At 50.2% G+C, this 21495-nt stretch overlaps 1 protein-coding gene across 7 annotated transcripts in view; it reads left to right on the top strand.

The window, feature by feature from the left end:
- DLG4 (discs large MAGUK scaffold protein 4) overlaps positions 1 to 21495 on the top strand; it is a 149787-nt gene that overhangs the window by 100903 nt on the left and 27389 nt on the right. For all 7 annotated transcript variants that reach the window (XM_061588712.1, XM_061588714.1, XM_061588710.1 and 4 more), the window contains 2 exons: positions 20962 to 21015; positions 21348 to 21398. In XM_061588712.1, the coding sequence (XP_061444696.1) occupies positions 20962 to 21015; positions 21348 to 21398 (105 nt within the window). The remainder of the gene's footprint in view (positions 1 to 20961; positions 21016 to 21347; positions 21399 to 21495) is intronic.

The raw sequence follows: 21495 nt of genomic DNA, 5'->3' as shown, positions 1-21495 counted from the left end.
TAAGAGTAAAATAAGAAAAGCTACTTTATTTGTAGAAATATGTAGTAGATAGGAAAGGCATACCTAGTTCTAACTAGCTAAGTTGGAGGTGCAATGCCCAGATTTGGGTATTGCCCTCATGGCTCAGGAGAGAACAAAGACAGAGATGTTTCCTCTCTCCTTGGACAGTGGAAGAAGAAGACAAAGGAAGGAGTGGCAGGTCAGCTTCCCTGAGCATATCAGTTTACAACGAAAGGCAGTTAGGCAGAGAAGAGCACAAGTAAAGGTAGGCCAGTCTAGCCAGCTGGAGGACCTTAACTCTGTCTTCCTTTTGGAATACACACAAAAGAACCCAAACAGGAGTTGCTCTTGCCCCCACTTCCAACATACACCACTCTGGTTCTCAAGCTGAAGACCATTTAAGTTGGTCCTCTTGGGAATGTCGGGCAGAGAGAGTTGCTGTTGCTGTTGGGTCCTGTTTCTGGGCTTCCCATTGGAGAATCTGGAGGGCCGCTGTGAGAACCAGAGGCTAGTCTAGATGGGCTCCCTTTGGCCTCATCCAGCTGCTGTAGGGCTCTTCCAGTGGCCTTTTGCCTTCCTCTGACTAGGTTGAAACATTTGCCCAGGCCGTCTGTTGCTCAGCACCATTGCCACGTGACAACATTGTCTTAGCTGCTTGTTTGAATACTCACAGACACACACACACAGAATCTTGTGATTTCATATGTAATTATACAAAATTTTGGGAAGCATACGCATTTCAAATCTGCAAGCAAAATGAATAACATCAAAAATGAGGACCAGATGAAAGATAATATTTTTAAAATTAATTAGGCTTTCCCTTACAGTGGTGCTGGATACAATCCCCAAAACTGAATTCTGTGGTTTGTGGCAGCTGGAACTCTAAATGTTGTCTGGACTCAGACTGAGTGTGTACCTGTTGTGACTCTGTCTGCTTTGTGCACACACTGTGCATGTGCCTGTTGCGCTTGCGCATGGCTTCTTGCGTTCTGTGCCCCCCACATCTGACGCCGACCCTCACACAAGCACATCAGAGCCCCTCATCACGCGTAGCCTCCGCTCTGCCCTACTCAGAGGTATTTATCATTGTGAGAAGTGGGGTGGAGGGGTCTGGGGGGCACGGAGTTGTGGTTTGGACAGAATATTTTTTGTATGGGAATGGTATGTGGGAGTAACCCCCCATGATGGAGGGTGTGTGTAATGGATCAACTCATGTGGGTTTTTTTGGTGGGGGGAGGTACAAGTTTGAGTCTGATGTGTTTAATCACCAGCTGATTAACTAACCAATATTTTTTCCCTTCCTTAATCAGTGGATGTGGGAAAGAATAAAAATTCCATTATCTCGGCTGTTGAAGGATCTGCCACCAGGGACTTACATGTTTGCTTGTTTAATCTGCATCCTTTCCTTCCCCCCCAAAGGAGCCTAGGGTGGCCCCAAACATTGACCTTTGTCTCCATCCTCACTGTGTTGCAATAGAAACGCTTTGGACTACAAATCCCATCAGCCCAAGCCAGCACAGGTGTATGGTGCAGGGGGTGATGGGAGCTGTAGTCCAAAACAACCGGAGGGCACTAGGTTGGCAAAGGTTGCATTAGAAAACGTTGGGGTGGCTTGTCTAAAGTTGGCAGAAATTGTAAGTTCAATCTCCGCTTATATATTGGGTGTGCCTCCTAAAAGCATCAGCAAGGCTCTGTCATTGGGGCTTGACGGTATGCAAATGTATTTAAATTTCATTTGTTGCCAGAGAGTTAACCAGTTTCTAAAACTGTTGACAATCCTGTTGCTATGTATTATTTACATTGTTTGACAGTTTACAAGAGGTCAGGTCATTGCCCTGAGGGACTTCCTTTTTTAATCCAATGCTGTGAGGATATAAGAGGCAAATCCTGCCTGTTGCCTGCCTGCCCGACCTGTGTCCCGCCCACCACAATCTCTCGAATGGAAGTGTAGGCTATAGAATGTTTATGAGCAGTGCCGTATCTGTGAGGGAAAGAAAGAAAGAATGGTTATTCTGGATGGGAGAAGAACTTTGTGCGAGGCCCAGAGAAGTATTGAGGAGAGGAACAGTGTACTGGGGAAGGCTGTGAGATGCAACTCTAGGCTTGAGAGGAGGATGGATGGAAAATGCAGACTCCCGAATCAGAAGCGAATTCTTGTGCATCTTCCATTCATATTAATTGAAACTTCTCTAGAAGAGCTTCCTGGTGAATCAGACCCCTTCTTAACTCAGTGGGTAAGGGTACCTCCACAAGCATTGGTGCATTGGCTGATTTAGAGCCTGGACCAGCGTATGATTCAGTGAATTATCTTCCTTGTGAGGAGAGAAGGCAGGCAGGCCAGGAGAGGACCATTTTTCCAACAAATGGCTGCTTCCTGCAAACTATTGGAATAATAATTTTCAACAAAGGATGAATAAGGACCCCTTGACAACTGCCTGCTTTGGATCTGGCAGAATCCCCCCCCTCTCTCTATCTTTTTTGGGGGGGAGCAGGGTCAGACTGAATTTCCTGTCTAGGTCACTTTGTGGTTGTTTTGTTTTCATTAGTCTAAAATGTCTGTGTTTGCATTTTAAAATGGCACTGGAAACAATATCTTCACTTGGTCATGCAGGATGGATATATCAACACCCATGCTAGTTAATTAGAGCCTCTGTGTTCAGAGGCAGTGCACCTCTAAATACAATTTGCTGGGAGTGGAGGGCTGTTGCCTTCCTGCCCTGATGGACCTGTGGCTCTTCTGATGATCTCATGACCTGTGTAGGTTGAAGCAGGGAGATGCACATTTTATAGAAAACAGTTCTAATACCAGACGTATTCCTTTCTGCTTGATGCAACAGTTCTGTGTAACCCAAAAGCTTACATACACCTGCAGATCCCCCAAAACCAGCACTTCTCAAACTATGGGCCAGGGGCCACCACCAGTAGGCCCCTCAGCACTGCAGCCTGCCCTGTGGTTGTGCAACGGCCTTTTAACTGGGTAGATGCTAGCAGCGGCAGCAGCAGGCAGTTCCCCACATGTGCAGCGCATAGGCACATGGAAGAAGGAGAGTGTGAGGAGAGGGTGGATCTGTAGCAGGCAAAGACGGAGGAGAGGGAAGGGAAGAAAGAGGAGGTGGAAGAAGGAGCAGAAAAAAAGGAAGCAGGGAAATTAGGAACAGAGGTCAATTGTTAATATTGTTAACATTTAATAAATTGTTAATGTTTGAGCACACTTTCAGGAGAGGAACAACAAATTCTGGTCCTTGCAGTCTGGTCTGTCTGAGCTAAATGGTGCCAACAGGACTATTTCTGGGCACTGAGCCCTCTTCTAATGAAGGTGGTGACATGGGGCTGGTCTCCCTCAAGCTCTGCCCTTTGCAGCGTGCTGAGCAATTTTTAAAAAACTTAAAGGAGGGAAGATGCTGAAGATGGGGGGCAGTGGTGGCTCCATGTCAGTGGGGCATTGGAATTCGCTCCAGGTTTTAGTTCACACTTTCAAGGAGCTGAAGCACGTTGGACAGCTTCTTGACAGTTTGGACTAAAACCTGGAGCGGATTCTACTGCCCCACTGACATGGAGCCACCAGCCGCCAATGGGGGTGGATGCAAAACTGGTATCTAGGCCGTAATGGCAGGTCTAGTTGTGGGAGCCAAGCAAGAGTGTGGAGGAAGGGGCCAAGCTGGATGAGTTGGCCGCAGACCCGTGATCAGATCTCCTATGTTATTGGTCTTTTTTGAAAGCTGACTGGAGGGAGCCTCTAAATGGGTTGGAGGCTGGGGCCAAACTCTTTCCCCATGGCATTTCTCCCGTGTACCACTTCTCTGCTACCTGTCTTGTCCCTCTCTCCCCCCCTCCCCAGTAGGCCTAATAGCAGCTTTGGGGAGGGGTGTGTGTATGTGTCTGTGAAATCCCCACCCCCAGTTGTAGCCCTGACCTGATTCAGTTCCCACAGCTGGTTTTAAGCCTTAAGAAAACCCTCGTCTAGTTTGAGCCTTTAGAAGAGAAAATAGAGATACAGGGTCCCGAACTCCTGGGTTCCCCCAGAGCTGCCTGCTTTTTCCAAGACCACTGGAGCTACCTGGCGCTCATCAGGTTATTCACTGGAACGTAAGGCCAGTCCCACTCTGCAGGATAATGACGTTTTAGGTTCCTGACGTCTCTTCCTTTGGGCATGGGGACCGGACTGAGCCTGGCACCGTGTGGCGTGGTGGCTGTGGGGCTTCTAATCCCATCAGGGAGGTGACCTCAGAAGCCTGTCCCAGCAGAAGTTTACTGCTTGCAATCCAATTAACCTGAGCACCCGGGAGACTTAGCCGTGTCTTTGCTGTCAGATTGCATTGTCAAAGCTCGGGGAGAGCCTGCCAGGGTTTTGCAAAGCTCACTGCAGCGAGATTTCCACCATCCCTTCTCGTTCAAGCAGGTGCCTGGCACCTGCACACACTCTCTTGCTGACAGCTGGGGAGCCTCTCTTCTTTCCCCCAAGTGCTTCCTCTTCCTCCCTCCCCACCTCGGGGGGGGGGGGAGTGACGGAAACCCCTCTCTTGTCACTGAACACCCCCAAATGCTTTGCTGGCAGGGTAAGGACGCCACCTGGTGGCTGCTCGTGACAGCTGCAGCTCCGCAACTAGATGTCTCAGTTCCAGAACCCAGGAGTTCTGCCCTCCCCCGCTGCCCACATCCCACCCTTTTCCCTGACCTAACTGGAGCCCTCCTCCCAGACAGAAGGCCCAGGGCTGGGGTTCTCTCCGACCTGAACCCCAGGCTCTGCCTCTGCCCCAGGGGAGCGAGGGGTCTGCCCACCTCTCACGCAGGGCATCGCACTTCCTTCGCCAAGGAAGTTCTGGGGTTCTGAGACCCCCATACTTCTTTTGTTAACCCCTTTGCTTCCCTTGTTCCCCCAAAGCTGATTCCCAGATTCTCCCCCCGCCCCACCCTTTAGCCTCTTTGCTCCCCCTTCCCAAAGAACCCAGGAATCCGAGTTCCCAGAATCCTCTGTTCTATCTTGCTACGTCCCCCTCCCTTCCCAGAGAACCCAGGCGTCCGAGCTCCCAGCCCTCCCCCCCTCCTCTCAGATCTACCCCGGCATCCTTTTTGCACTCCCCCCCCCCGGGCCACCTTCCTCCCCGAACTGGAAGCCTGGGTGCTTCCCACCTCCCCACCCCCAGGTTCCCGTTCCTCTGGGGACCTCCCTGCCTGCCAGTGGACCATGCTGTAGAGGAATGGAGCCCCCCCAGCTCTTCCTCATTTCCCCGCTCAAAAAGCCAATGGTGCGGGGTGGGGGAGCAGCCGCCCACATCATGTGGTTAGTCGTCGCCCCCCCCCCGCAATCCCGGGCCAGCAAGACGGGGGGGGGAGAAAGGCAGTGCAGAGGAGGGGGGGGAGCCTTGCCTACTAGATAATATAGACACAGAATTTGGGGGGGTACCTTTCCATAGGAAATCATCCCTCCCTCCCCCCCCCCGTGGCCCTGAAGCCTTGGCCCTCGGCCCGGGCTCCATCTGGGCATCCGTTGGCTGGGGGAGAGGATCTCAGCGGAGGTGGGAGTCGCCAGCAGCACCCTTGAGTCCCAAAGGGAGGGAGGGAGGGAGGGAGGGGTGGGGGTAGAAGCCCCCCTCCCTGGCGGTGGTGGATAGCCCCCCCCCTCACCCATCGGCCGCATCCCTCAGAGGCTGAGAGGAGAAAGAGAATCCTCCCCCCCCCCCCCGGCAATCTGGTCCATCTGCCGGTCTCGACGGCGCTCCCCCCCTCCCTGGGTGGAAATTTCCCATTCCACCTGCTTTCCCCTCCCTCTTTCTGCTTTCTCTTTCCTCCCTCCCCCCTTAAATTCTTTCTGGGGCCCCCACTGTTTGGCTTCCCCTCCTTCACCTGAAGGGGGGGCAGGATGGGGGTGGCGGAAGAAGGGCCTTAGGGCGCCTTTTGCCTCCTCCTGCCGCGGGGGGGGAGGGATTTTGCCCCCCTTCCCTCATCGGGCACCGAGCGAGCGAGCGAGCGCGCCCCTTCCGCATCCTGCGCGCCGACGCGGTCCATCGGGTGGCCCCTTCTCCCGAAGATCTCGGGGCAACTGCGGGGGGGATTTAAGAGGGGGCCCCACACCCTTTTGGGGGTTGCTCTTCCAGTTCAGTAGAGCAAAGCCTGCGGTGTTGGCCTTTTGGTTTTAATTTGGGGGGTGTCTCCAGTTTTGGCCCCCTCCTGCCACCCTCTGGACTGAGCGTCGCCGGGGGGGGGCACCATGTTTGTATCCGTGTGGTATGCCAAGAGAATGGGGCGAAGGTTTATTAGCAACGTCCGGAAGGCCAAGAGGCAGAGGCATCTACTGACGGTACGGGGGTCTTGATGGGGGGATGGGATCGGGGGTTGCGGGGGGGGGGCTGGATAAAGAGGTAGAATCACCTTTTTAAAAAGAGAGAGAAAAGCTGAGTTTTACTTGGAAGAGTCATATCAGCGGGGGGGGGGTGGAGACTACCTTGGCTGGGGGTGCCAAGGAGGAGGGGAAAGGGGGTCGTGGAAGGGATGGAATTAGGGGCCCCTGTGAAGTTTGGGGTTGAAAAGTGAGGCACATTTCCCCAGGGGTGCATGTGTACAATCTGAGTAGTTTGGAGTGGGGTGGGGGGCAGAGGACCAGGACACTTTTTGGGAGGAGGAGAGAACTGGGAACAAGGGAGAGAGATGAGGTGTGACAAGAGGGGGATTTCCCAGGTGGGTGCAAAGGGGTGATGGGGGGCAGGACTCCTGGGTTCCCTCGGGGTAAGATGGGGGACCGGGGTGGGAGAGGCATGCCTGTGGGAAGGGAGCCAGGGGCACCAGGCTGATGAGGGGGGCAATTTGGGATTGGCTCCTGGGGGTGATTGGGTGGGAAGTGTTTGGGGGACAGCCAGGACTCCTGGGTCCTCTGGGGGGTTGTTGAGGTCCACTCAAGGGTGGGGGAGGGGCTTTGGTGCTCTGGGGGGAAACAAAAAGGTTGCGATTGTGGCATTTTCTGTCTGCGTGGGTGGGTGGGAGCCCAGCCAATGAGGCAGAACACCCTCTTCCCTCTGCCCATGTGACCCCCACTCTGGGTGCTGACCCATAGACGAACCTCACCTTAACATTTTGGCCTCCCCCTCCCAATAAATGATGCAAGGACCCCCCCAGGGTTGCAGGACAAGACAACTGGGAAGGGGGTAAAAGCCACATCCGGGGCAGGATTTGGGGGTCTTAAGTGGAGCTCTGGGCAAGTCTGACTCAGAGGGATCTCATTGTGGTTGAGCTGGGGTACAAGGAGATTACGAGGGATGGAGATTTCAGGGTCAGGGGGCTGAACTACAGCCAGGGCATTGAGGGGATTGCCACAGGGCTGGGGGGTTAGGAGGGGTTCAACATCTTGGTCTGGAACTTGAGGCAGCCTGAGGGGGGTGGGTTGGAGAGTATATCTGGAGAGATTGACCAAGACTGGTATTTGGGGGGGGGGAAGGGCCTAGAATAGGATTGAGATCAGGACAGTGAATATTGGGGGGGGGGGAAGTTGGCCGGCTGCAGATGGGGTTCAAGAGATCCCCCAGGAGCGCCCAGGTCACGTCCCAGGAATTCAGATAATTCTCTCGGGCTGAACAATTTGGGGCTGGGGGTGCAGTCATTTGGCTCTCAGCCGCTCCGGATTTCTTTGGGACGTGTGTGAAGGAAGCAGCAGCGTTGGGGTGTGTGTGTTCGGGGTGTGCGTGTGTGTGAGGTTGTGCGTCACCTTTAAAGATAGATGGCGTCAGTGTTTATACTGTATATTTTCCTGAGTTATGAATGGGGAGAGCAAAGGAAGGCAGCCGTGACTTGTGTTCCTGAACAGTTTGGGGTGTGTGTGTGTTTTTAAAGGGGGGGAGGAGGAAAAGAGCACCCCTCCCCCTTCTTTTTTTCCTTTTTGCTGGAGCATTGCAGTTGTAAAAAATGTGCAGGAATTCTAGCACTGGATCTCTGCTGTGACATTTGCCACTGCACCCCCCCCAAAAAAAAACAGTGATCCCCAGCCCCCTGCCTGGACTATTGCCAGTCTCATAGCCCAGCATCCCACCACCACCACCACATTTAATTAATGTAGGCCCTCCTTATTCAGCCCCCCCCCCAGCAAGGCTGCAGCGGCTGCCTCGTTCCTTGTGGGAGTGGGACCTCCCCTCCCGTTGAGGTCTCTTCTAGATCTCTCCTGCCCTCCACAGCGTGGCCAACTCTGGATCCCTGAGGAAGCTGCCATTTTGAAGATTAAAGGCCCCAGATTTGCACTGGCAGACCTTTCCTGGGATTGCTGCATCACCTGGCAGGGGATCGAGGCAGCAGGGTGGACACAGCTGCAGCCGCCGTGCGCTGTGGATCGGTGGGTGTGAGTCCTCTTGCCTGCTGGAGCTGGTGAACATTTGGTCCTTGGTGTAGCTGTCGCAAGTGACTTGAGCGCAACCCCGGAGAAGAAAGGTTGACTTGCTTGCCTCTGGGGTGCAGGGACAGTTGGTTTGGTTTTTTAAATATATATATATATATAGGTACCTTCTGCGTGGCACTTGAAAAGGCAGCAGTTTTGACACAGGAGTCCTTGTCTGGATGCAAATACCCACCCACCCCGGTCTATGTGGCTTATTCTGCATTCCCTTTTCTGGGTTCAATCCCCCGCAGCATCTTCAGGTAGGGCTGGGAATGTCCCTTGTCTGAAACCCTGGAGAGCTGCTGCCGGTCAGGGTAGACAGCAGTGAGCTCAATGGAGCAATAGTCTGCCACGGCATATTTCTTTTTAATTGGTTTATGGATCTTAGCTGTGCTTTTTATATGTCACTTTATTTGTATACAGCTTGGGGAGCTTTTTGAGCAAGTGGCGTATATAGGTTTTCTAAATAAATAAATAATTTAAAAATCCCCAGGATCTTCAGTTAAATAATAATAAGGATCAGGGAGAAGCACCCAGAGGGACTGCCAGTCAGAGAAGATGGAACGGAGTTATTCCTGCTTTGTAGCTTGCCCTGACATTGCCCTGCTACATCTGTGAATAGGGGGGGAAAGCTTCATTAGGCCCTGTCTGCACTATATATTGAAAGCAGTGTCCATACTACCTTGAATGGTCATGGCTTCCCCCCCCCCCGCCAAAGAAAACTGGGAACTGTCCCTTGTTAAGGGTGCTGAGAGTTGTAAGGTTTGGATCCCTGCTCAGCCATGAAGCTGACTCAGTGACCTTGGGACAGGCACTCTCTCTCACCCTGGCCTACCTCACAAGGTTGGTTTGAAGTTAAAGGTAGAGCAGAGCTGTATTCCACCCTGAGCCCCTTGGAGGAAAGGGGGGATGGAGAGCAACAGAAGTAAATAAATGAATGAATAATAGTTCCCATGGAGACAGTGTGTGTGGTCTGTACCACTGCAGACCACGAGCACAGTGGCTCAGGGGTAGGGCTTCCTCTGTTCCTCAGTGGGGCTCACTGCTGTCTCCTCTACAGAAAAATTGTCCACGGGGGGTGGGCAGGGAAGGGTTCTAGCCTATTTTTTCCTCCTTCTTCTTGATATGCTATTCCCCCCCCCTTTTTTTTTTGAATGAAGGAACAATTATGTGACACCCACCACATTCCCCAATTGAAGTGACTATCTCACTGAGAACTAGAACCTTAAGCTGCAGCCAGTGCTGGGGTGAAAGCGGTTACTTATAACAAGAACGTGCTTGTTTGGAGCCAAAATCCAGCTTCTTCTGGTGGAGGTGGGCAGGAGCAGCTAGCTGTTTGTTTGTTTAAAGGAGCGAGTTCTGCAGCCGCCGCGCAGAAGATACCTCTGCAGTGGAGGTAGCCATTTACGCAGAGCTTTTGATGCTTCTGGAGTGGAAGGGTGAGTGGGTGGGTGGGTGAGTGGCAGGGGGGATAACGAGAGAGGCCAAGCATTTACAAAAAAAAGTTAATGAAATGAAACTTGTCATGTTTTAGGAGCAGAACAAGGCAGCCCTCATTAGCAGCTGTAAATAATTCATGTCAAGGCTCCATTTGTAGCGGAGCGGATTTACTGCCTCTCCTCTTCCAAGGGAAAGTGGGTTGTGGGTGGGAAGTCTTTTTAAAAATGCACCTCCAGGAGAGAGAGAGAGGCGAGGCTCTAGAGGGCTGTGATGGGGTGCTGTGGTGGAGGGGAGGGCAGGGAGGAGGAAGGTCCCCCCCCGACCTGCATATGTGATGTAACTCCTTAATCTGAGCTTTTGCTTGGCCCCCCAAAACATAGCCAAATGGGGGAAGGGTGTCATGGCAGCTGCATGGTGGACCCCTGCTGCTGTGATCCCTCTCCACATTACACACACATACACACCACCCCGCTTTTCAAATGTCAGCCCTGGAAAATGTGGCTGCATGGTATTCCTGAACATGCGCAGAGTACTCTCCCTTCTGCTATAGAGCTTCCCATCTGTCTTCAGGCACATAATAAGTGAGATGAAAAGAGTTTCTGACCAGCTTGTGCCTGTGTTTAATTTTGTTTGTTAAGAAATTGAATGTGGGGATTACAGACTATGGGCTGGCTATAGCATGGTTGATGGCTCTGGTCAACTGAGTGTGTGTCGCTTTTTCCAGTTACTTGGGTGGCTGTTTTGTTGTGTTTGTGTGTAACAAAAGGAGGTTCCCTTCACCCGCCGCTGATCTCAGTATACACCTCAGCGTGGTTAATTCCTGGGGTCGGCATTAAGATGGAGGCGTTTAATTTCTTTTTAATTTGCGCACTTCTCATCTGTTGGTGCAACACGGGCTGTGGGAATCTGTATTTCTCCAGATGTTGCTGAACTACAACTCCCATCATCCCTGGCCATTAGCCGTGCTTGCTGGGGCTGATGGGAGTTGTAGTTCAGCAACATCTGGAGAGTCAAAGGTTCCCCGTGTCTAATGGAAATATAATCTTATGTGTGCAGCATCAGTGTGTTCTGCTGATGCCCTCTCTCAATGTATGTATGTATGTGTATATATATCTATATATATACACACACACACCTGTGTGTGTCTGTAAACTGCAAAGTGTTGCATCTAAAGCTCTAGTTCTCAGTGAGGTGGTGAACATGTGTGTTGCCTGTGGCATCTCACACACAGCTGAACTCTTCCACTTTTAAAAAAATAATCCCTGCATATAGATGCTTAGCATGTCAGGATTTTGGCATAGCCTTTCCCTAAGAGACTAATTATTTTTCCATGGAGGAATCTTTCTGTGTGGTGGAGTCAGACGTGTGCATCCCCCACTTGCAGGCTGAAGTGGTACAACCCAGAAACAGATTTATCCCTTCAAGAGGAACCAGACCAAACTGATCTTTCATGTGAGCCAGCTTTTGCCAACCAGGTGCCCTCTAGCTGTTTTGGGCTATGACTCTCATTAGCCCAGCCAGTACAGGTGATGGGAGTCGCCGTCCAAAAGGGCTAAAGGGCACCCTGTTGACGAAGGCTGATATGAGGGTTGCAGTCTAGGCCTCCATGCATGTGAGAGACTAGTGATGCTGTGGCACCATGTTGGTGCAGCTCTGTGCATGAAGTGGCCTGTGTTCTGTGGCTCCTTGTGGTATGGTTTGCCTCTGGCAAGTGACCTATGTTTCTTGGGAGTGTGTGTGTGTGTTTGTATACTTAGCCTCTTGTGTGCTCACCCTGTTTGCAGCTGTTGGCCAGGGAGCTACACAGCGTCTCTTGCCTCGTCCTTGGGGCTCTCCGCGTGGTGTGCCTTGTGGCACAGTGTGCTATGTCTGTGCAGTGTGCATCATTGTGGGCCAGGAGTTGTGGTCACTTGTGTGGCACTGCAACTTTTCTTTGGAGTAAGTGTGTGTGTGTGTTGCCTGACTGCTCACATTTTGCAGGCAATGTGCAGCCTATGTCAAATGCCCTGGAGGCCATGCCTTGTTGGAGAATGCGCATGCACGCTGTTTCTCTGTGGGTTTCCTGTTTGTAGCATGTGTGTGTGCTGGTTTTGCATGTGGATTGTGTGTATGTAGATGTGTGCTTGCCTCAGTTCACGTTCTCACATGCACATTCACACTGTTATCCACCCACCAGCTCCAGACAGTTTGCCATCAATGGCGCCCTGGTATCCAAGATTCCATAAACTGTGTTATTCTGCATCAAGCAAAGCTAAACGTCCTGTATAATGTATGCATATTAAGTCTATTTGCATGTTTGTGCATAATTTATTCTATTACTGCTGATCATGGGAAGGAGAAAGGTGCTATCCAGGATGCTGGAGTCCCTCTCCAGCAATCCTCCTCAGTCAGCCCTGATTTGACAAACGAGCCTATCCTTAGGGGCTAGGAGCTTGCTTTTTTAAAAAGTAAAATAAAGCTGAGATTCCTGAGCTAAATAACTCTGTTCCCAATGTCATTTTCCAGCCTGATTGGGGAACCTGCTCAGCTTTGTAGATAGCCGTACATATCTCCCTTTTTGACACAGGCAATCAAAGTTACTTGCTGCGTAACACACAGCTCAGTGTCTGCCAGGGGTGGTGTAGTGGATAGAGTGTGGGACTAGGACCTGGGAAACCAGGGTTCAGATCTCCACTCAACCACATGAAGCTTACTGGGTGACCTTGGGCCAATCACAGTCTCAGCCTAACCTCCCTCCCTACCACTGTGAGGGTAAAATGAGGAAGGGCCGAGAACCATGTATGCTACCTTGAGCCCTTAGGAAACATGGGGTGTAAATGTACTAAAATGTAGAGAAAATACAGACAGCTTGCTTGCTACATCAGGATGCATGGCGCTGCTGTTAAGGCGGGTCTTTGGGGCAGTCATCTAGGGCCCCACTCAGCAGAATGGGTAGGAGGGCCACCTAACTTTGTGGAGGCTGTCGTACCATATGTTAAAGTGCTTGAAGTAATATCCATCATCATATAAAGGTTGGGGAGGAGACGACTGTAACACTGTTCAGTCTAAAAGTGCGCAGCGGAATCCATGCATATGCGCACACTGTTGCCACTTGCGCTCTCCCTCCCTCCCTCCCTCCCTCTCTCTCTCGCATACAAATCGAGCAAGCCGCAGCTAGATGCACACGCTGCCCTTGCCTCTCCAGCACGGACGCATTCTCTCGTTGCAAACATGCACCGTTGCGCTCAGCCACATGCCATAGAATCTCCCTCAGCCTTGCAGATATATTACAGAAACATGCGCACAGCAAATACTCTCAGGCAAACACACACGCAGAGATCATCAAATGCCACCCATGTGTGCGTGTGCGTGTGCACATGCTTTTCCAGCTCTTCCACAAACCTTCTCCCACACAGTTCCCTCCCCCCCTCCAGCCACCCACACACAGATGCCGACCTGGCAGAGCCCACAGTACAGGAAGATCCCTCACACACTTCCCTTACCTCACTCCTGTATTGCCACAGACCCCACAGGGACGTAGGCACCCTGGCACCCTTTGTGCCCTCACCTGCTGGGCAGCTGCCCGGCTTCCCAGAGGGACTCAGGAGTCCTGTGCCCCCAGATTCCTTGCATCCAGTCTGCTACACCCTGACTCTTTCCCTGGCTTCAGATCTCGCCATCTGAGTCTTCCTCATTTTCTACCCCTCTTTTCCTCTAGGTGGGGAGAAAGCCCCGTGGACTCTGCTCTTGAACACCCACCCTTTCCCCTTCAGCTCACTAGGCCCCACTCTCCTCTTGGAGCAAATAATTCTAACAATAATCACCTCTTCCTCACCTCCTCTTTTTAAAATGGGATTTTATTTTCTGCCATGTGGCCTCAGAAGAGGCATGAGCCAAGAAGCCTGTGTTCTGCAAGAGCAGTCAAATGAATTTTGAGGGTGGAGGAAAGGGGGGGACACCCCTGGGTTCTTTAGGGAAGGGGGTGGGGTGTCAGTGCGGGATGCAGTTGAGCCAGCGGCCAGGGCTCTTGGGCTCCCCGGAAGGCGCATAAGGCCCACTTGCTTTAGGTCAGAGTTTCCCACACTTCTTGACTGCATTTGACTCCCCTTGACGACGTTGTGCAGGTTTGATTGACCCCAACCAATATATAACCAATGTTTATTAATCACTGATTACTATTACTAGCAATCATAAAGTCTAATCATAATAATAAAGGAAGTAAAGCATTCTGGTCTGAGAATACTGTTGCTGTGTGGAAGTATCTTAAGCACAGGGGTTCCTCATTGGCAAGGGAGGGCCCTCTGTACATGCCTGTGCCCTTTATTTCGGAGGCTCATCGTTCCAAATTAAATTTTTTGTACTGTACCTTGTAAACATCTTATCTCCTCACATAGAGGAGGGCCGGGATCTCTTTTCTATCGTCCCAGAGTGCAGGACACGGAATAATGGGCTCCAGTTGCAGGAAGCCAGATTTCGACAACATCAGGAAAAACTTCCTAACTGTTAGAGCCATACGACAATGGAACCAATGACCTAGGGAGGTGGGGGGCTCTCCAACACTGGAGGCCTTCAAGAGGCAGCTGGACAGCCATCTGTGGGGAATGCTTTGATTTGGATTCCTGCATTGAGCAGGGGGTTGGACTTGATGGCCTTACAGGCCCCTTCCAACTCTACTATTCTATTCTATGAAACATCTACCCTCAAGCCTTTTTCAACCCCCTTTCGACCCTTAGGCCCTGTTGACCCTGGGAGGTAAATATTGACCACTTTGGGATACCCTGGTTTTCGTGGAGGTGGGGTGTGTGTGTGTTTTGAGACCAGGATTCCTGGCTTCTGTTTCCATCCTTCCCAATCACACACACACAAAAACACACACACACAACTTTGAGAGAAAAGTAGCTGTCCACTTATTTGTGATGTGTCCCTTTGGGTGTCTACAGTGGGGAGGCAAGGGTGCCCCCGCCCAGCATGAACTGTACCCACTGGATTCCCACCTTCCTTTAAAAAAAAAAAGCCAAGTCTCTAGTCCTTGTGAAACTGAGATACAGGGCAAAATGTGCGGGCACTGTTCTGTCCAATCGCATCGTGAGAAACTGGCCTGACTCCACCTTTCAGTGCTTGTAACCAATAACGAAGTCACAGCAGTGACTGACATTTAGGAAAGCAGAGCTAGCCAATTAGACGAAAGGAAGGTTAGAGTGACAAAGTCTTTGCCTGAACAAGGAACTTCCTTGCCCTCCCCCCTTTTTCCTTCCTTCTCCTGCTGGAGAAGAGCTTTTTGCTGTTCCATTGAAAACAATTCAGAAATCCAGAATTTTAATATTGCTGTGATCAGGCAGTAGCACAGGAGTTCATGTTGGGTCTGATTTCATCCCCTGCAAAATGTCACCCACCCTCAAGTTTGAAAGCATTTAAAGAATCATCCTGCAAGGCTAGGTAATAACCCATTGCTATCTTACCAATATTGCAGAGGGCCACTTCTACACTATACATATATTCCACTGTTGTTGTTGTTATGTGCCTTCAAGTCGATTACGACTTATGGCGACCCTATGAATGAGCGACCTCCAAGAGCATCTGTCATGAACCACCCTGTTCAGATCTTGTAAGTTCAGGTCTGTGGCTTCCTTGGTGGAATCAATCCATCTCTTGTTTGGCCTTCCTCTTTTTCTACTCCCTTCTGGTTTCCCCAGCATTATTGTCTTTTCTAGTGAATCATGTCTTCTCATAATGTGTCCACAGTATGATAACCTCAGTTTCATCCTTTTCGCTTATAGTGACAGTTCTGGTTTAATTTGTTCTAACACCCAATTATTGGTCTTTTTCGCAGTCCATGGTATGCGCAAAGCTCTCCTCCAAGACCACATATCAAATGAGTTGATTTTTCTCTTACCTGCTTTAGGATGCTCTACGCTTTAGGATTCCACTATTTAGGACGCTTTAGGATTCCACTATTTAGGGCGCTTTAGGATTCCACTCGTATTCCACTTTAAATAGTCATGGCTTCCTCCAAAGCATCCTGAGAAATGTAGTTTGTGAAGGGTGCTGAAAGTTGTTAGGAGACTCCTCTTCCCCTCACAGAACTAAAATTCCCAGAGTTCTCTGGGAAGAAGGACTTACTGTCAAACTACTCTGGAAATTGTAGTTCTATGAGGGCAATGGGGTCTCCTAACACTGTTCACAAACTGCACTTCCCATGATTGTTTGGGGGAAGCCATGACTATTTCAAGTGGAATAATAGTGGAATAAATGTATGGTGTGAACAGGGCCGGCACCATGCGTGACTGGCCCATGGTGCCCGCCTGCACCTACCTGTCCCACTGCAGTAAATGCTGGTGACGCTACATGTGCATGTCTGCCATCAACCAAGATGGCGGCAGAGGTATCAGCCCCTTACGGAAGCCTCAGCTGCCATCTTGGTTGATGGCAGGTATGTGCGCAGCGCGGCCAGCATTCACCCCAGGGGGAGAGGTAAGTGGGGTGTGCAGGCAGGCGTTGAGGGCCTGCATGGTTGTAGGGGGTTTGCCTGGGAGCTCCCTCTCTGTGATCCACGGTAGGGTTGGGAATCAACGCTGCCACAGATTATATGGAACGGGAACACTACACACCCACACTATGGAGGGCCCCTTCAGGGGCCCCTTTGTGCTTCAGGGGCCTTTGGCCAGGGCTCGACCTGGCCGCCCTCTGACGCCGGCCCTGGGTGTGAATGTGGCCTAGGTTACCCCAGTACAACAACCCTGCAGTGTAGTCTAGTGTCCTTATCATGACAGATTGTGTTTTTGTTTAGGGGAGGGTAGGCTGTGAAGATTATTACACCACCGCTGCAGTTCACTGCTGATGTATAGCAGTGGTGCAATTCATTAAGGGCTGTAGCAGGTGAAGGGCATCAGGGAAAGAATGCAGGCTTTTGTCAGATGCTGATAGAAATGACTAGAGAACTAGACCTTCTGAGGCCAGCTTGGTAGACCTGGTGCCCAGGTCTTGCCACCCCTTGATCAGTAGGCCTTCTAGAAATGGCAGACCTGTTCACTGATGACATTATTATTAGTATTAGTAGTGTTGTTGTTGTTACAATATCTTCTTGGGGAGGGGCTGCAGTCCAGTGGCAGAGCACCCCCTTTGCATGCATAGGTCCCAGGTTCAACCCCTGGCGGCATCTTCATGTAGGGCTCCAAATACAGGATCCCCTGCTTGAAACCCTGGAGTGCTGCTGCCTGTCAGTGTGGGCACCACTGAGCTAGGTGGACCAAAAGGTCTGCCTTGGTGAAAGGCGTCTTCCTGTTTCCCGTGACCCTACAGGCCTGCCCCTTCACCACAAGGTCCCACGGGGAGGTTACAGCACTTTGAAAATACCGTAGGAAAATCAATTTCAAAGAGATCCAGTCCAAAGAACAGGTTGGGCCTAAAAGCTCCTTCCTTCCTTCCTTCCTTCCTTCCTTCCTTCCTTCCTTCCTTCATTCATTCATTCATTCATTTGCTTTACATCCCGCCCTTCCTCCCAGCAGGAGCCCAGGGTGGCAAACTCTCTCTTTTCTTGGGTGCCAAATGCCAGGGCAAAGAGGTGCCTCTTCAGCATGTGCGGACAGCTTTATAGCAAAGGTGCCAGTTCACCTCTGCTGGGAGGGAATGTATGTGCATATACTCCCTGCCCCCCCAAATTCCTGCAGATGCCCATGCACAAGCCTCCCCCCCCCGGGCTTGCCCAGAGGGTGAATGGAGGGGCTCCCCAGGCACTTTATGAGAAAGAGGAGGGGTGGGAGGTGGTTTCTCTCTTTCTCTGGGTTCAAGCACGCCCGTTTCCCAGGATGCCTTGCTGGCGTGGCTGAAGATTGGGGTGGGGGTCATGAAAATTTGAAGAGGCTGAGATTAAAATGTGCCAGGGAATGGAGAAAAGAACTGACAGGCGGCCGGGATGAAAAACCTGATCCAGCAAAAGGGGAAGGATTATTTGGCCGATGGGGGTGGGGGGCGGGAAGGGTGCCTGTCGTTTTTGGATTGAGGGGCTTTGGTATAAGGGAGCCAGACCTTGGGGAAGGGCTTCAGGTTCAGCCTGGGGAGTGACTTTGCCTTCACCTCGCTTCCTCATTTCCTCGCACACTCCCACCGCCGCCTGCCCTTCTCTTGACACTGAAGTCAAGTTAATATTTCAGGCTTTTTGGAGCAGCTGCCACCCCCTCAGGAGTAAGACGATAAGAATAAACCATTGCCGCAGTGGGGCCACCTTGAAGTTTTTCCCTGTTTCCAAACAGTGTGGGGCATCTTAAAGCCTGACCTGGTTTGGGGGGGAGGAACCCTCTTAAGATTAACTTTGATTTCTCTCTGGATACAACATAGAGATGCACAGACAGAAACTTTTACAAGTTCCGAGTCTCAAGAGAGTTGGGTGTGTGTGTGTGTGTGTGTGGTTTTTGCATTCAAACAAGCTTCTAGCCCTTAGGGGAAATTATTTATTCAATTAATTAATTAATAAATCCTAATCATATGTTTCCCCTTTTCCTATCGCAGCTTCATAAGGCACTGGTGAGGATTTTGCAGGAATTTTTTGGCTCTCAATGGCTGTTAGCCATGGTGGCCCTGTACTGTCCCCAGGATCAGAGAGGGCTCTTTTGCTCATGCCCGGCTTCTATTCTTCCCTGTGGGGCCTCTGGGTGGCCACTGTGGAAGAGAGGATGCTGGACTAGATGGGCCCCCTTTGGCCTCATCCAGCAGCCAGGCTGTTCTTAAGTTCTTAAACCTTCAGCGTGTCCTGAGCACCCCTCCACCCAGCTCCACAAACCTGCAAAAATGAAATATTGCAGAAAAAATGAAGAATCTCCTTGCACCCTTCCTGGATTTCTGGAGTTTGCAGCTGACCAGCTGAGCTATGAAGATTTCACCCTGGGATTCCAACACGCACACACATACACACACAGAGCAATCAAATTTCTACACCCTTGGAGGATGGCCTGTCCTAGGACTCCTGGGATGAAGTACAAAAAATATTAATGGCATGCAGTTATTAAAAGCCATGGGTGTTTTCTCTCTCTCTCAGGCCAGCAGTTCTGAACCCCATGCCCACCCCTGAAAATTAACCTCTCATTCCCCCACCTCCCATCTAAAATGTCTTTCCTGATCTTTTATGCAAGGAGTTTGTGATGTGAAAAGGCCAGGATCCCCCATTACTTAAAATATCCCCTATTAATAAGCTCCCCCCCTCGTCCCATCAGTAGGGATGGGGTGTGGTTGATCGGGGTGGATGCCAGTCCTGCCCCACAGCATCCTGAACTACAGCGATACCCGTGTTGCCACAGTAACTTTCTCCCCCTCAAGCAGGTGCTGTTTCCATGGCGTTGCTGTGGTTACCATAGTCAGTGGCGGACAGTGGAGGTGGAGGAACAATTCTTGGGGGGGGGGAGAACAGAGAATGAAAGAGCCATGGGGGAGGGAGAGAGAGGTTGGTCAAGAAACTGTATTTTAACTCCCCTGATTTTGGGGGCCAAAAATATCCTTTTCAGAGGCAAGAATTTGGGCCAGCCTCCTCCTAGAAGCACACTGCCCCCTAATGTCACAATGTGGAACTGCAGCCTGCAAATGTCTGATCTCCTTTTGCCTGATCTTTGCTGACCTCAGTTGCACCCCAGCTGAAAGCCTTGCCTGTAGGCCTTGCCTCCTTCTGCTGGTATCTGTGTATTAAAATATATGGGCATGAGTGAGGGTCAAAAGAGAGAGAGAGAGAGAGAGAGAGAGAGAGAGAGAGAGAGAGAGAGAGAGAGAGAGAGAGAGTGTGTGTGTGTGTGTGTGTGTGTGTGTGTGTGTGTTGACACAAATCGTCAACCTGCAATTCCGAGTGGATTTGGTTATCCATAACAGACAATGCTGGAGTGCTGCTTGGCTTATTTGGGGAGTAGGCACAAGGTTTTATGTGCTAACAGAATGGTAGAATTTGTAAAGGGATTTAAAAAAATAAATGTATCCCAATTTGGGGCTTGGAATGGCCAATAGAGAAAAGACAAGTAAGAGGTGACCTGATAGAAGGGTATAAAACTATTCACGGCATAACACTAGAACTTGTGGGCTTCCAATGAAGCTGGATGTTGGAAGATTCAGGGCTGACAAAAGAAAGGACATCTTCACACAGTGCAGAGTTAAACTATGGAACTTACTCCCACAAGAGGCAGTGATGGCCGCCAACTTGGAGAGCTTTAAAAGAGGATTATTTATTTTATTTATTATTTATTAATTAGATTAATATCCCGCCTTTCCTCCCAGTAGGAGCTCAGGGCAGCACATTCAGACAAATTCATGGAGGAAAAGACTAACAATGGCTAATAGCCATGATGGCTATGCTGTGGTCCATAGTCGGAGGCAGTGTGCTTCTGAATACGAGTTGCTGGAAACTGCAGGAGGGGAGCGTCCTCTTGTGCTCAGGTCTTGCTCCCAGGATGAACATTGAGTTGGCCACACTGAGAAGAGGATGCTGGACTAGGCTCTTGTTATCTTCTTAAGTGGTTCCAGCTGAATGCAGTTGCACAAGTTCTTTAGAGCCTCACAGTTGCCAGCAAAATCCATTGTCCTGCCTGAGCTCCACGGAAATGACTCAGGAGCTTTCCAAACCTAGGTGGTGTTGTGGAAGGAAGTGTGAATTTAAGGGCAGAGGAAGGTTCCTCTTTCAGTTTAAACTTCACAAGAAATGGCCATCTTTTATTTATTTTATTTATTATTTGATTTATATCCCACCCTTCCCCCCAGCAGGAGCTCAGGGCGGCAAACAAAAACACTTTAAAACGTCATAAAAACAGACTTTAAAATATATTTAAAAACATTTTTTTAAAAAGCTTTAAAAACATATATTTGAAAAAGGTTTAAAAACGTATTAAAAAGCAGCTCCAACACAGACTGGGAAAAGGTCTCAACTTAAAAGGCTTGTTGAAAGAGGAAGGTTTTCAGTAGGCGCCGAAAAGGTAACAGAGATGGGATGTGGATCTTTGGGGTGTGGATGCCCAAGTCTCATTAAGGGATGTGAAAAGGCTCCCCTTGTCCACAAAACAAGCAAAAGATGCCTTGATTGCCTTGAGAGCAACTCTCCCTCACTGCCGCCACTTCGGGCCTATCCTGTCTGTGCGAAACAGGCTCAGAGCAGTGTTGGAGAGAATATTGCCTTGGGATACCTTGGTCACCATTTTTTTTCTCTTCCTTTCTATTCTTAGGCCAATTCCCCGCCGGTAATTGTCAACACAGATACCCTAGAAGCACCAGCGTATGTGAGTTACCAGATGAATCCTTTCTCTCCTCGCCGCATCCTCTTCCTCAAGCCCCCAACCTTAACATACTCCAAAATATTCCACTTTTGTTTTTCCCCTCACATTGTCACAGTGCTGCATTATTTTTGTTAAACTTCATTGTGTTGAAAAGCAGATAGATTACACATTGAAGATCATTTACAGTTAGGTGCAAGTAAGATAACAGGGAAGTCACAAACATATTCAGATTCAGAACAAACAATTGTCCCACTGATCATACAATTTCAAAATGTCACAAATGTTTCTCGTGCTGGATTAACAAAATCCCCCCTCCCTTCCTTCTTTTTCTCTAGGTAAATGGAACAGAAGGTGAAATGGAATATGAAGAAATAACTCTAGAACGGGTAATTCCTATAGACATGGTTGATTTGGGGGGTTGGGATTTTAACTGAGTCTGGGGTGCTTCCACTATTTTGGGGTGGGATTCAATCACATGCCAGC

Source organism: Rhineura floridana, chromosome 11, assembly GCF_030035675.1.
Source record: "Rhineura floridana isolate rRhiFlo1 chromosome 11, rRhiFlo1.hap2, whole genome shotgun sequence".
NCBI classification, from domain to species: domain Eukaryota; kingdom Metazoa; phylum Chordata; class Lepidosauria; order Squamata; family Rhineuridae; genus Rhineura; species Rhineura floridana.
This window is presented reverse-complemented; position numbering and strand designations above follow the sequence as displayed.